Source organism: Panthera leo, chromosome B2, assembly GCF_018350215.1.
Source record: "Panthera leo isolate Ple1 chromosome B2, P.leo_Ple1_pat1.1, whole genome shotgun sequence".
In the NCBI taxonomy this organism is placed as follows: Eukaryota; Metazoa; Chordata; class Mammalia; order Carnivora; family Felidae; genus Panthera; species Panthera leo.
Genome location: NC_056683.1, coordinates 140,333,788 through 140,348,190, shown reverse-complemented (window position 1 = coordinate 140,348,190; position 14,403 = coordinate 140,333,788). Strand labels below are relative to the sequence as shown.

At 44.5% G+C, this 14,403-nt stretch overlaps 1 protein-coding gene across 8 annotated transcripts in view; it reads right to left on the bottom strand.

The window, feature by feature from the left end:
- ARID1B (AT-rich interaction domain 1B) overlaps nucleotides 1-14,194 on the bottom strand; it is a 447,597-nt gene extending 433,403 nt beyond the window's left edge. For all 8 annotated transcript variants that reach the window (XM_042940136.1, XM_042940142.1, XM_042940137.1 and 5 more), the window contains exon 1: nucleotides 12,359-14,194. In XM_042940136.1, coding sequence (XP_042796070.1) covers nucleotides 12,359-14,194 — 1,836 coding nt within the window. The remainder of the gene's footprint in view (nucleotides 1-12,358) is intronic.
- Nucleotides 14,195-14,403: the final 209 nt, after the last annotated feature.

Below are 14,403 nucleotides of genomic sequence, written 5' to 3'. Positions count from 1 at the left end.
TTTCTAACGACTTCCACTTTTGAAAGACTCATCTAGCTTCAACATATTTAAGCCCACGCTCGCCCCCGATATTAGTATTATTTAATTCTCAAGTAGGGTTTAGAAATTTTTACAAATTCGAAAAAGACTTCAAAAACTTAGGTTAGAAAGGAAGAGAAAGAGTAGAGTCAGAACTAATTAGAAAGGCCCATCATGGCAATTTCCTTTTTTAAAGGCCATTGTTCCAAAGTGCCTACATCTATCTATCTCCCTCTGTATCTGTTGCTTTTCAGATCCTTTGCATCAGCACATTATCTATACCGCGGGATATTTTCATCCTCGACAAGGTAGAAAGCTTGTCTGCCTCCCTGTGTTATCTGTCCGCGTTCCATTTGAATCCAATTTCCTTGCATTACCTCTGCCCAGGTCAGGGATGAATGGCTGTCAAATTCCCAGTGGAATAAAAAGAAAAACCCTTTCTTCCTGAGGCAGCAAGTTTCAATTCACAGAGCACATGGCTAATCTACATATGTGAAGGTCACGGCACTTCAGTCAAAGAGGTTAAGAATGGAACAGCTCACGTAAGGGGTTGTCTTAAACATCTTGGCATGATGCCCAACAAGTAAGATTGTTGAAAAGCAATAGATAGCTTCTGGCAGCGGTAAGGGGAAAAATATTTTGATCATGTGATGCCGCACACACTACCTAGTTTATTTCATGTGTGAAACTTGCGCGTCCCTAAAAAATACCACGCATGCAAATCAAACCCAGATTTCTGCCTCCCCAGTTTAGCCATGCTAGTACACCTTCCTCTTCATAAAATACATTCATATGAAGTTTCTAGACGCACCAAGAATAAAACGTCCACATATTAACAACCAGTTGGCGCAAATAATCTTAAGAGCTGATTACAACTTCTTTACATTAGTTTTTCAAAGAACCATGAAACACCAGGAAAGCGTAGTTAGACTAAAAAAGCACATTCCTTTGAGTTACCCGAATATAACTGTCTTAAATAAAATTCACCTTCTCCCTCCATTCTTCTCTCCCTCCTCATTAATAATACAGCAATACGGAAAACTACAGGAACTTAATGCACAATAAAAGACAAAACACAAAATTGCTTTTCACATCCTATCTTCACTAATTAATTGCTGAATAAAAGTAAAACATTACTGTTTTAAAGTGTTCATACTTCTGACAAATGTCTCAATGGAGGAGGAAAAACAAAGTCTCGCCCCACATAATGGACAGCAGGGGAGAAACCAAGACCTTCACAAGGCACGCCTCTGCCTGCTGTAGCATGGCACCTTCTGGAGTGTTCTCTCTACTCAGCCAAATGAAACTGAAAGGGAGCTGGCACCAACAGTCGGGAAAGGGAAGACTTTCAAACCCAGCAAAACCATAACAAATGGAACTATAATTTTTTTAAACTTTTCAACAGTTAACAATAATAAACTATTTCTTTAGCACATGGAGAAAATTAATTAAAAGCAAAAGATCCATCTCACCAATCTGCAAGCTGTCTGCCTACCACCAATTTCCTTCCATTCAAAATTTACACTGCTTATGAGGCCTGAGTTATTCAATCCATAGTTCTAATTACATGGGATAGGAAGTAAGATGAAAACATTCCACAAACCGTCTTCTTTATTTTAATCACCAATATTCACTTTATAACCTAAGGATATCCTACGCATGTTCTTCTACGCTAACCAACGAGCACCACGATGTTTAACAATTTTTCAATATTCCCCGGATATCTTTTCATCTGGTACAGTGTCCCGACACCAAGGTCACTAAATATTTGTTGATGATGGTGAAATTAAATGCTCCAATTATCGATCTTCTGAATTTATTTTTCCTTACCAGTTAAAAAACCAGGACTGTAAGAAAAGACTGGAAAACTACAGCAGACATTTTGGAAATGTGATCGACTGCCCCAGCACTCACTCTTCCCAAACACATGGCAAGGGACAGACACATGAGGCAATAAAAAACGAACTGTCTGGATTAGAAATAGGCTTCAAATGCTAACCTACTTGTTCCGAGAGGAAAGACTAACAGGCTGTTAAATTAACTTGTCAAATTAACTAATACCGAACCACATCTAACTCATTTTAATTCCTTATCCATGAGAACATACAATCCTTTGTTACTTTTTGAAAGCATCCCCTTCCTTGCCAGGCAGTGTACCAGAACTTTATCAAGTGTCCTTCTGAAAACAATTCCATGGGTTAAGTCTTCCTTCCCATCTCCTTAGACCAGAGGGAACTTCAAACGTCAGGGAGTAAAGAGGCTAGCCCAAGGTCACGCAGGTGGTGAATGTCCAATCTTGCAGGTTCTCTAACCTGCACACCTTTGGCTCTTGCCCTCGCCCCTCCTGCTTCCATTCCCAAGCCTCTTCACTAATGTAACTTCTCGCTGACCAGCTCTCAGCTTATTAGACTTTATTTGGCGCAGCGCCTTCTTACCCCTACCCCGACCCCAGTCTAGTCTGTGTGAGATGAGACACTAACATCAAGACTTCTCCCACCAAACCATTTACACTGTATTGTGTAGCACTAAGGTTACTGGTCCTTAGGCCCTGCATTGTCATTTTACCAAGGTCCACCATCCAGTACAGTACCAGGCACACATACGAGGTCGTCCACAAACATCTGCCCGATACCCTGGTTCTTGCTATGATGACACAAATCTCTAGTCCCAAAGCCCTGACGACACACAGGAGATTGTTCAATACGGTGAAGGTAAATGAACTGATTTCTAAATCCTTCATGCTAATGACACTATAAAGCCATCTCTTTAGCTGAAAATTCACCTTATGATGCCCAAACAAAAACCCAAATTAAGATCGCTTTCTCATCAATATCACAGCACCTAAGAACAAACTCCAAGTATACTGACCTTCCACATAAAACCCTGAAGCAGTAACTGAACAGATTTTCTTGCAACGGATGTTGGAAATGTACAATACACGCATCAGGAAATTTTCAGTTTGGATACATTATCAACTATTCAAATAGTTCTTAGATGATGCACTTTGAGGGATATAGTCTTTCTGCAGAAGAATAATGTAGCCATTCATTTTAATTTCCACTTTGTAAAACACCAGGAGTCCATGACAATTCACCAGGGAAAATTATGGATTATATGTTATATTTACTCTTTGTATCTTAAGCACCAAGTGGTGCTCAGTAAGATTTGTTCATAATAGAATTAAAGTTTGTCCCTGATACTTTTATAAATCTCAGCATTAACAGAAGAAAGAAAGAAAGAAAGAAAGAAAGAAAGAAAGAAAGAAAGAAAGAAAGAAGAAAAGAAAAGAAAAGAAAAGAAAAGAAAAGAAAAGAAAGAAGAGAAACCATTCCTCTCTACATATCCAAGGCAGGCCCTTGGCATTCATTCTCAGCTTTGACATTCCCTACTTTGACTGAGAGCAGCACCACCCTTGGTGATACGTAGAGTAAATGATAATCTTGCTAAGGACCAAATGTGAACCACAGAGTCAGTAAAATTGAAACAGATACAGAAGTAAGTTACTTAAGCATGAATCAGAGACCAAAGTCCACCATTCAGAATTGCAAAAAAGCCTAGTTTTAATTTTTTGAAACTTTGTTCCTTTGCAGAAAGCACTTCCCCTAAAAAAGCTAGTCAATTTCATAGATCATGAAAGTGGAAAGGACAAAGACCTAGAAGATAGGAATAATTCTCAGAATCTACTAATTAACATTAACGACGGAATACCGTGAGGCAGCACCTGAGATCCAATGACGCCAATCCATCACAGTTCTATTGATCAACCAAAACCAATTCATCCAATTGTTCACAAGAGTCCCAATCAGTACAAAACTACATTTTGTGAGGGAAATTGCCGTGGTATTCACAAAATCTGTATATTTGCATAGACCTCAGTTTATATTCACTGAACATGTCTGGGACCCAGTATAGTTTAATAAGATGTTCAGTGGTGCATTGCTGATTAGGCACCATATTTTTTAAAATTCAGAGCAGCAGAGAATTTTGCAGCTGGGAGGGACTGGGGTCACCTAATTGATGGAGGCAGGGGCTTATCTGCGACCACACCCCTGAACCGCATCAGGGCCAGGCAGAGAACAAGAACTCAGGGCTCACTACACAGTGGGAAGGCAGGTGGGAAGAAAAGAGACACCAAGGAACAATGCCACCGATTTACAGAGATGACCTCAGCGGCGGCCCCGCCCAGCAGCCAACATTCCACATCAGGAAACTGAGCCTCTGCCATATCTCAGAGAAAATGGGCACTCAAGCCTACAAATGAATCAAAGTCTGACCAACTCCAAGCCCAAGATCTTTCCATTACATCAGGATGCCTCGTAACATATTCGCATTCTCTCATAAATCCTCATAATGACAGAAATAAACTAATATACAACAAACATACCAGTTCCCTTAGAAATATGTCTGCTTCTTCAGACAGACTCGTGCTCAGCAGTAGCAATGTTTTACGTTTCTGTTTCCAAGGTCATTTATAATTCATTGGGTAAAGTGAATTTATTATAAAAAAATATGAGCTGAAAGCAGAAAATTTAAAGGATATTAGAATGGGGTTACAGCTTGATATATATAAATATATGGTCACGGAAACTTCAAATTTGCTTCTTAAGTTTTCATAAATTAGATGCCAAACTCTAGACAAATTTTAAAATTACCAGTCATTTCAAAATAAGGTTACGAAGTGCGGTGAGTGGTTTAACTTCTAAGATGCTCATCACAAAAAGAAACAGGAGATACTAAGAATTCTGGAACAGCCTCCACTAATCATCAATGCCTCGCTTTCTGAAAGGTTTATTTCAGGACCCAGAAGCAGTAGCTGAATTTACTCCTCAGCCAGCATACATTATCTAAACAGTTACCAAAAATACTCCAGCAATCCAAGTATCTTCCTAAATCTGAGCAGACTGTTTTAACTTTTTTCCAAGAGCCTATGTAATGTAGAAAACTGAGAAAAAGAAAAAGGACCATTCTATACAAATTTCGAACTGATTATATTTTCCTTCTCTTAGTTATTATTCTTTGTAGCGGGATCTTTATTTTGTTCCGGCACAAAGCCAGTAATTGATTGGTAGAAATGGAAAAGAGTCACTAGCTCACATCAACTATATCACAACAATCTACAATTATTTGTTTTGCCAAAATCCACTCCCCCACCCAAAAAAAGCTGGCCAACAGACTGCTGACCCACATGGTTGCTATTTGCATTCTGTTTAAATGAGCCAGTTCTAAGTCAACGATGCCAAAAATGCCATGCCCAGGTTCAGTGGGGAGAGGCTTTGGCACGCTGTCTCTCTGAACTGCACACAGAAGCAAGAGCAATCCCCAGACCCTAGCTACCGTCCGGCAGTGGGCTGATTAGGAAAACGGGTGCTTAATAAATATTTGCCAACCGATCATCTGGAGTAGATACTTGTCCGCCACACACGTCACAGCATGCACAAATGCTAAATGTTTACACCTTAAAAAATTGTTGCTTCCAAGCACACACTCTTAAATCACAGTTCACTCTCTATGTCCTCTGTGGAATCCATGGTTAATATACACAACTGATCGGCTAAAGATGCGACTACATATCAGCATCAATGGCAGCGAAAATACAATTCCAAATTTTACACACGAAAAAGCCTCTTCTGAAGACTAACCAGGATTCAAGAAGCAACCCTTTGCAGCTGCCTCTAAATTTAATTAAAAGACCAATCATCTTAATTTAGGAATTTTTCCACACACAAAGAATTTCTGCAGCTTTACAAAGGACTACAAATTAAAAACATAAGGGGGGAAACACAAACTTGGGGGCACAGAACACTATGAAAAAAGACCCAGCATCACACGGACTGGCTGTTTGCTCAGGCTAGTGGGGGGACTGGGATGGCCCAAAACCTAAAACACAACTGGAAAAAAAATGACCATTGTAAATGACTTTCACCGATAGAAGGATATAACAAGTAATTTAAAAAAGAAGCTAAACATGCAAAAGATAAGAGAAGTAAAGGGAAAAATGATCATGCTAACAGTTCATTTCCACATCCTATCATCTAACCAAGTACCAGGCTTCTCTCAACAAAGTATCCCAAACCTTTCAACAGAAAGGCTTCAAAAAGCTGCTTTTAAACTTTTAATGACCTGACAATGAAACAACGAACCCACACAGGGACACACTTACACACTTCGGAACAGACAAAACCTGGGAAGATCACCCCGAAGTCAGAGCTGGGCAGAAGTAGTGGAACGAACACACACACACACACACACACACACACACACACACACACACACACACCATGAGCACTGCTAGGGAACATGTGAGGAAGGATTTACTAACCAACTACAAAGCAGCAAGATTAATGGCCATGAAAAGATTATTTTCCTTATAATACACATTATAACTAACCATTTGAAAGTCTGACATGAAGGAAGGGAAGGAAAAAATGTACTTTTTTATTTCCGTTTGGGAAGATGAAAAGTTCTGGAAATCAGATGGTGGTCCACAACAATGTGAGCGTACTTAATGTCACTGAACTGCACACCTAAAAATGAGTAAAACGGTAAATTTTATGTTCTGTGTTATTTTACCGCAATAAAAAAAATACGTAGATATAATTTTTTTAGCAACCCATAGTTTTCAAAGCGTGGTCCAGGATTTTCTTCCGGTTTTCATCAAATATGGCTTCCCTTCCAGAGTCACCTAATAAGTAACGACTTGTCTGAGTCTCAAGTTTCATCTTTCATCAAGGCCCAAATGAGACCCTGAGAAGTGCATCCTACAAAAGATGGTGAGCAGAGGCCAAATCTACTTCAATTCAAAAGGTCGGTCTTGCTATGACAGATCTGTTCCAGATTCTACTGCCACCTACCTAAAATAAGAGTGTCTATTGGTAAACCGGATGTGCTGAAGATCTTAGAGCTCTGGTCTCTTTCCTACCAATAAGCATCATCCAAGAAACAAACTAATTTCATCATTAGTTCATCTGTCAAACTCAGTGGCCTTCTAGTATTCTTGGCACTGATCCATTCAGAAGTGGGCTTTTGAAAACTGTCTATTGGATCCTATTCAAATACGTAAATCTAAGGAAATAGTTTTCTCAGAATTATTCCAAGTTAAAGCCTTTGAAAATAGAACATGTTTGCTGAAAACACTGCGGAGACACACATTTTAGTTTGATAAATCCACTCGCTCACTCAATTAGTGTGAATTGTTAAGTTAAAACTACAGTATGCACGTGGCAACAACTCCATTCATTCCAGTGTTAGCGTAAGGCAAAATAAGCGTGTACTTAATGGCACCTGGGTACCGATACCTCTATCATTTTCTTTTCACCAAAATTCTCAGGGGAAAAAGTCACCAACGTATACCAAGTTTTTAGATCAAAGTTATCATTCAACCATCCAATTAAACCAAAAAGAGCCACTTAATCTTGTATAAATAGCCTCCGAACCGTAAAAGCAGTATCGTTTGATAGTTGTACATCTGTGATATATGCGCATCCTCAGTGGGTAAGCAGTTGTGCCCGGTACTTCTCCCCCTCCCTATACACACACACACACACACACACACACACACGGAGAAGCCAAATAGAGAACCCTCAGCCTCCCATACATATACACAGCCAAGTGTGCTCCTTCACATATCCACAGAGAATCTGCACAAATATCCTGATGAAGAAAGGGCACCTCAGGAAAACCCTGTGACCAACAAGTATCCGATTCTAAAAAGGCCTAGCATGTGCAAGTGGCCCGTAAGCATAAACAGCATTAGAAAATGTCATAAAAATTTTGTAACATCCACTTTGAAAATCTAATTATTGCAAGAAAAAAATTAAAGGAATTCGAGTTTTATTAACATTCCTTTTGAGCCTCCATAATTCTGTTGGTTTAAGTGATACATGACAGTTCTTTCAAATGTAAATATAAGCTTCAAACTTCCAAAACTACACACAGGCCAAAATGAAAGTGACACAAGTGAGTTACTAGTTCCTTTTCCTCAATGATGGATCAAGGTACACAGATCCATTAACTGAGCAGTGTCAGTCTAGCATAGTGAGAAAAACCTCTAAATTTAGGACGCTGGGCAAAAAGCTAATATAGTCAGTCCCCAGTGCAATACATCCAAAATTTACATGTCCAAATCAGTCTTCAAAATAAGCAGCAAAATTTCAGAGACCCCAACAAATTTTAAATCGAACCACTCTCATCCTAGGAGAGAACAAGAGTTAAATAAGTGAAATGATCATCTTTTCAGTTTGCCTGTCACATAGGTATTTATCCTATGGAAGTAAGTTCCTATTACATCAGAAGCCATTTTTTTTTTTTAGATGTACTCTGCCCCAAAATATAAAGTAACAAAGTCCATTAATAAGAAATAGAACTGAAAACTCAACCCCATTCTCTTACACCTGTTTTCTTTAAAACGTGTGTCTAATAAAACTACCAAATGAATTTATGAGCCTTCCTCTACACTGTCTTACATTTTCAAAATTGGTCCTCAAACCAGAATTAATACTATTTTGATACCAGCATGAAGATGTTATTCTCTCAATTCTAATGGAATAACATGATATTTAGAGGGAAGGTACATTAGTTTAAGTGTCTAAGAGTGATGTGGATTATTTCCATCTCTACAACACGCTTGTGATATTCTGATACAATATGATGCCGGGGAAAATGGAACAAGCAGAAAAACCCTGCCAAAGATTGATTCCGAAATACAGATAAAAAGCACAACCAAAGTGAAAACGGGAGTTAAGGCTTCTCATTATAGAGCCAAGACAAGAATACGATGCTCCCTAGAACATACTTATCAATGTTATGTTAATATAAACGTAAATTTAAGTGACAGCTGCCTTAAAGAGTACTTATCATCAAAATAAAATGGTCAAAACTAAGCACACAGAAATCAGGATATCCAAAGAAAACAATTTTAAACCACGCACCCTTTCCTCCCAGGTAACCTAGGAAAACAGAAAACTGTAAATATTTTCTATGTATTTTGTTTTGGTTTTTTAAATGCTAGGCCTTTTCTATGAACCACAGCTGCCAATTCCACATTCTCTGACGACACAGCAGCCAGCCAGCCAGCCATATCTCAGCAAATATATTAATTCAGGGCACAACAATTTCTTTACAAGCTTTAAAACATCAGATAGGGTAAAATATCACTGGGAGGGGAAGTGGGGAATGATGTTATGCTATAATGTATCTTATACAAATTTTAAGGTCATCAGGAACCAGTCTGTAACTTCCTGCTTTGTAAGCCAGCTAGTCACTTCTTTGAATGATAAATAAGGCTCTTTTTATTACGTTGTGTTATATTCTGTTAAACTGAAGTTAAAATAGCATTAATGGAATTTGGCACAATTGTGGACATTATAAAATATTACTTACAGGAGCAGACCTCAGTACTCCTTTTGAACTGCTCTATCGAAATACTTTATCTCACAAAAAAACCCAGCAACAAACTGTATCATAAAATGGCTTATTTCACTTTTTAAAAAGACCTTCCCAATACAATATACAGATATATTTTGTTCCCAATTATAAAAACATTTGCTGCCCAATATAAACAATTCCTAAAATCAAAAATGAAACTAAATGTGCTAAAGCCACAAGAAAATTTCATCATTTAACAACGTGATTTAATAGTACTTTATGGCCTATAGTGACATAGTGATTCAATATTTTGGACAAATAACTATGACTTAATATAATGATCGCAACAAATACTAAATAAATACTAGCCTCCCAAAAAGAAAATACATAAAAAAGACACATTTCACACATTACACGGCAAAGTACCTAAGAGAAATCTGTGAATCTAGGTCATATGCCCAGCAGTTTCCTCGCCCCTCAAAAATAAAAAAGCTATTCCCAAGGGTCACACCGAGGACATAATGGATTCACTCTCATTCCAAGAAAACAAAATACTTAAAATGATTAGTACCATTAAGAAATAATACTTTAAAGTAACAAGGACCTACATCTGCCTCCATCATCTCTCCGTTCTAGTTTACCAAGATGGGAATTTTAAACTATCCCTTTAAAAGCAAGCTGACAAAGCAAATCTTTTTAAAATTAATTACGTGGGTTTAGTTACACGAGCCTCCTCTGTGTTTTCACTTGTGTGCATCAAAAAGGAAAATTGATAGTCACAAATTTTCTATCAAGAGCAGGAAAATACATTCTCATTAAAAGTTAAACTCCAGTAACCAGATTTGAAAGCCAGTGGACACTAATGTCCTCGGCCAGGGATTCACAGGATTATCTGTTAAATTCAGTCCTGTGTTCACTCTGACGAGTCTCTCCCCTAAGATATGACTGTTATTAAAATACGCCTTCCTAAAATAAATAAGCTAAGTAGATTACAACCGCTGTTATTCCTTCCTAACAAATGAGGATTTTAAAAACTTTCACAGCATTTAAGATGTCTACAAAAGAAAGATTATTTGGAAGAAACACACCCAGAACAGCTTGCATGAGACAGTTTCCCTAATACATGTGTAAGCACTTCAAATAAGGGTCACACCACCGAACCCAACAAAATAATCAAGAAGAAAATAATGAAATAATTTTCAGTATTTCACAAGATTATCCATGTTTCCCCTTTGATTAATTCTTGTGTACAAAATTATAGTTTCCTCACTTCATGCTTATGTCAATTCAATGGAAACTCCTTATCCACATTTTAAATGATCAGCACCGTTACAACATAAATTACTAGAAATACAGCTTTAATCTTGTTATAAAGCTAATTCGATATCCCTAAAAGAGACCGCTGCATATCAGGATCTTGAAATGTTAAGTTATCATTTTTAATTTTACACTAAACTACGTGTGCTGACAATTCACATTTTTCCCCCACAGTTTAATCTGGAAAGGGCACTTCAATAAACGCTTTGCAAATCCAGAAATTGCTAAAATTTTTGGCTTCATTACATTTCAATTGCCACATCTTCATACTACAATTCAAGTCCGTGATATATGCAGTGTCCACATTAAGACTGTCAAAGATCTGATTTTTGTAAATGCCCAATACTGGACACCAGCATAATGTTTTCAGGATTTAATCCTCTTATTAATAACTATGATTCATAATAACTTAAGCTTTAAATAATATTCAACCTTACATCTGCTTGTAATAGAGCTCAGTTATTATTTGTGGCAAGAATTTTTGTGACTGTACTGCTCAGCACTTCTATTTACATCAGCAGTGCTAAATGCCCAATGGTGAGAGGGGAGCCAATCAGATGGCAGATTAGATGTCAACTCAGAGGCAGCTGTCTGGAGACTATTACAGCCAGTTTACCTCCACAATTCAAATTCCAAACCTTGCAAAGGAGATCAAGTCAGTCTTTAGGCTCAGCCTACGAGCAAGAAACAGCAAGAGTGCAGGACACTTCCTAATAACGCCGTAGGACTTGGGGGACAGCAAATTAAAGAAAATCCAAATAAATCTGATCCAAAAAGATCAATTTTCACTGGCCTGCTATTTTCCTGGACTTGCTGAATAAAATGTATGCCTGTTCCATGATCAGAATAAGTTCAACTTAACCGGGATGTGTCCCTTTAACGTAGCCTATCTGTTGAAGGTGACTCCTTTCCAGCAGCCTGTAAGCCAAATAATGGATTTCCTGGCTATTCTCAGGAAGGAATCGATTTATTTTAGAATATTTTACCTCCACGTCGTTGTAAATTGGGGCATTCTTTTTGCTACGAAACATCCAAACTCAAAGCTCGCATCGAGTATCTCTGAATGGCCGGGCAGAACTACGAAAAACACACTGGGTTTGCCACAAAGCTAACCTATTTTTCCTGCCTTCACCTTGCAGGCTAAGAGGGAACGCGGTGTGGCTGGAGGTAGGACAAAGTTCCTCATTCTTTTCCCAGTTAAAGCTTATTGTTGGCGCTAACCGAGAAGACGGGGTCAATATTCCTCCCCGCACCGTACCGGCCGGGAGCGCCTATTTTGTTACAAAAGCCGCCCGAGCCGTCCCCGGCGCCCACGCCGCTGCCTCGCCGCGCGGTCCCCGGCTCCGGACGCGCGGCTCCGCGCCCGGGGTGGGGTGGCGAGGCGGGGGTGCTCGGCGGCCGGCCATCGCAGCGCGCGTCCCGGCCCTCGGCGAGACCCTCTTCCCCCAGGCCCCCGGGGCCCGGGCCGCGCAGTCGGGCGCCGCGCGCTCCCCAGCCTCCGAGGGAGGCAGCCGCGAGTTAAAATGGCTTTGGGCGCCTCGCCCCCGCCTCCCCCCCGGCAGAAGACGCAGAAAAAGTACGCGGAGAGAAAGAAACTAGGGCTCGAGGCGCGCGGCGAGGCCGCCGCGGCGGAAGCAGGCCCGGCCGGCGCGGGGGTTACCTGGGATCTGCCCATGGTCGGGCCGGGGGTGCCGGGGCTCATCGCCGGGTGGCTCCTTTGTTGCGCGGCCGCCCAGGCCGGGCTGGCAGCGGCGTACTGGGCGCCCATGTCCTTGCCCAAGCCCATGCCCGCGGCCGCCTGCTGGCCGCCCGCCGCCGCCCCCGCCGCCGCCGCCGCCTGGGACTGGGGCTGCGACGGCGGCGGCGGCGGCGGCGCGCTGGGGCTGCTGTAGTCGGGGTAGCTGCCGCCGTAGCTCCTCATCATGGGGCTGGGCGAGGTGAGCAGCTGGTTGAGGGTCGGGGTGGCCCCCGACGGGTGCTGGTTCTGCCCGGCGAAGCGCTGGAAGCCCCCCGCCGCCGCGCCGGCGGCCGCCTTGCTGAGGCTCGCGGCCCCGCCGCCCCCGGGGCCCATCATCATGCCGCCGCCCTGCTGCCGGGGGGAGCTCAGCACCCCGTACCCCGAGGACGAGCCCCCATAGCCGCCGCCGCCGCCTCCTGCTGCTGCCGCCGCCGCCGCGGCCGCCGCCGCCACAGCTCCCGCTCCTGCTCCTCCTCCTCCTCCTCCTCCTCCTCCGCTGCCGCCGCCTCCTCCTCCTCCTCCTCCTCCTCCTCCTCCTCCTCCTCCTCCACCGCCGCCGCCGCCGCCGCCGCCGCCCGCGCTGGGCCGGCTGTAGCCCGGATAATGGTTGTACTGGCTGTTGGGGTACCCTTCGTGGGAGTTCTGCAGGGGGTCCATGCTGTTGGGGGCTCCGGCGGCGGCTGAGGCGGAGTGCATCATCCCCATCCCGGGGCTTTGTTGTCCGCCATGTTGATCAAAGCAAGGCCCAGTGCGGCCGCCGGGGCCGCCGCTAGCAGGGGCAGCGCTGCCATAGTAATTATTAAACTCCGAGACGGCCGCCGGGCCGCCGCCGCCGCCACCGCCGCCGCCGCCCCCGGGCACGGCGACCGGCGGCTGCTGCGCGCCCAGGGCGCCCAGGCCAGGGTGCTCGAACCGGCCGCCCGCCGGCTCCCCCATCTTGGGCGGTGCGTCGTCCTCGTCGCCCGGCTTGCTCAGCAGAGGCTGGCCCGGGGGGTCGGCCTGGCTGCCCGCGGCACTGTCCTTGGCGCCTCCATGTTGCGGCTGCTCCATGTCGGGACCGGGCTGAGCGGCGCCGCCGCCCGCGCCGCCGAGGCTGTTGTTGGAAATGGGATGTTGCTGCTGCTGCTGCTGCTGCTGCTGTTGCTGTTGCTGCTGCTGCTGCTGCTGCTGCTGGAACTGGTTTAGCTGCTGCTGTAGTGCGTGGTGGTGGTGGTGGAGGTGGTGGGCATGGTGGTGGTGGTGGTGGGCATGGTGGTGGTGGTGGTGGTGCTGCTGGTGGGGCGGTGCGGCGGGGGCTTCGCCAACGGTTTTCAGTTTGTGGTTGGGGAGCAGCCCCGTCTCCATGGCCGAGCCCGGGCCCGACGAGGAGGAAGAGGAGGACGCCGCCGCCGCCGCCGCCGCCGCCGCGGAGGAGGAGGAGGACAGCGCGGCGGCGCTTCCACCCTCCTTGAGAGCCGCCTCGGAGCCGCCGCTCTTGGCGCTGTTAGTGCTGGCGGCGGCGGCCGCCGTGCTCGCGTTATGGGCCATGTTCAGTTCGTGACGGGGGTGCAGGGGGTGGTGGTGCACATTATTCAGGCCGCCGCCGTCGCCGCCGCCCCCCAGCATGGGTCCCGGTGCCGCCGCCGCCGCGCCGCGCGCCCCCGCCTCCAGGTCCCGGGCCCCGGGCGCCGGCCGCGGCCCGGGGGGCGCCCGCCGCTCGCCGCTGCCCGCCCGCGCCCGCGCCGCCGCCGCCGCCGCCGCTGCTGCCCGCGCGGCCATGATCGCCGCGGCGTGGCGAGGCCGGGCGGGGGGCGGGGGGAGACAATAAAACCCACTTTTTAGTCAGCGGCCCCTCCTGTGCGCATCCACACGCCCCGACGGGAATCGAGCGAGCCCCCTCCCCCTCCACAGGCCCCGCCGGAGCCGAACCGGGAGTCACGCCTTACGGTCTGGGCCTGTTCCCGCTGTGTGATTTCATGGTGAAAGTT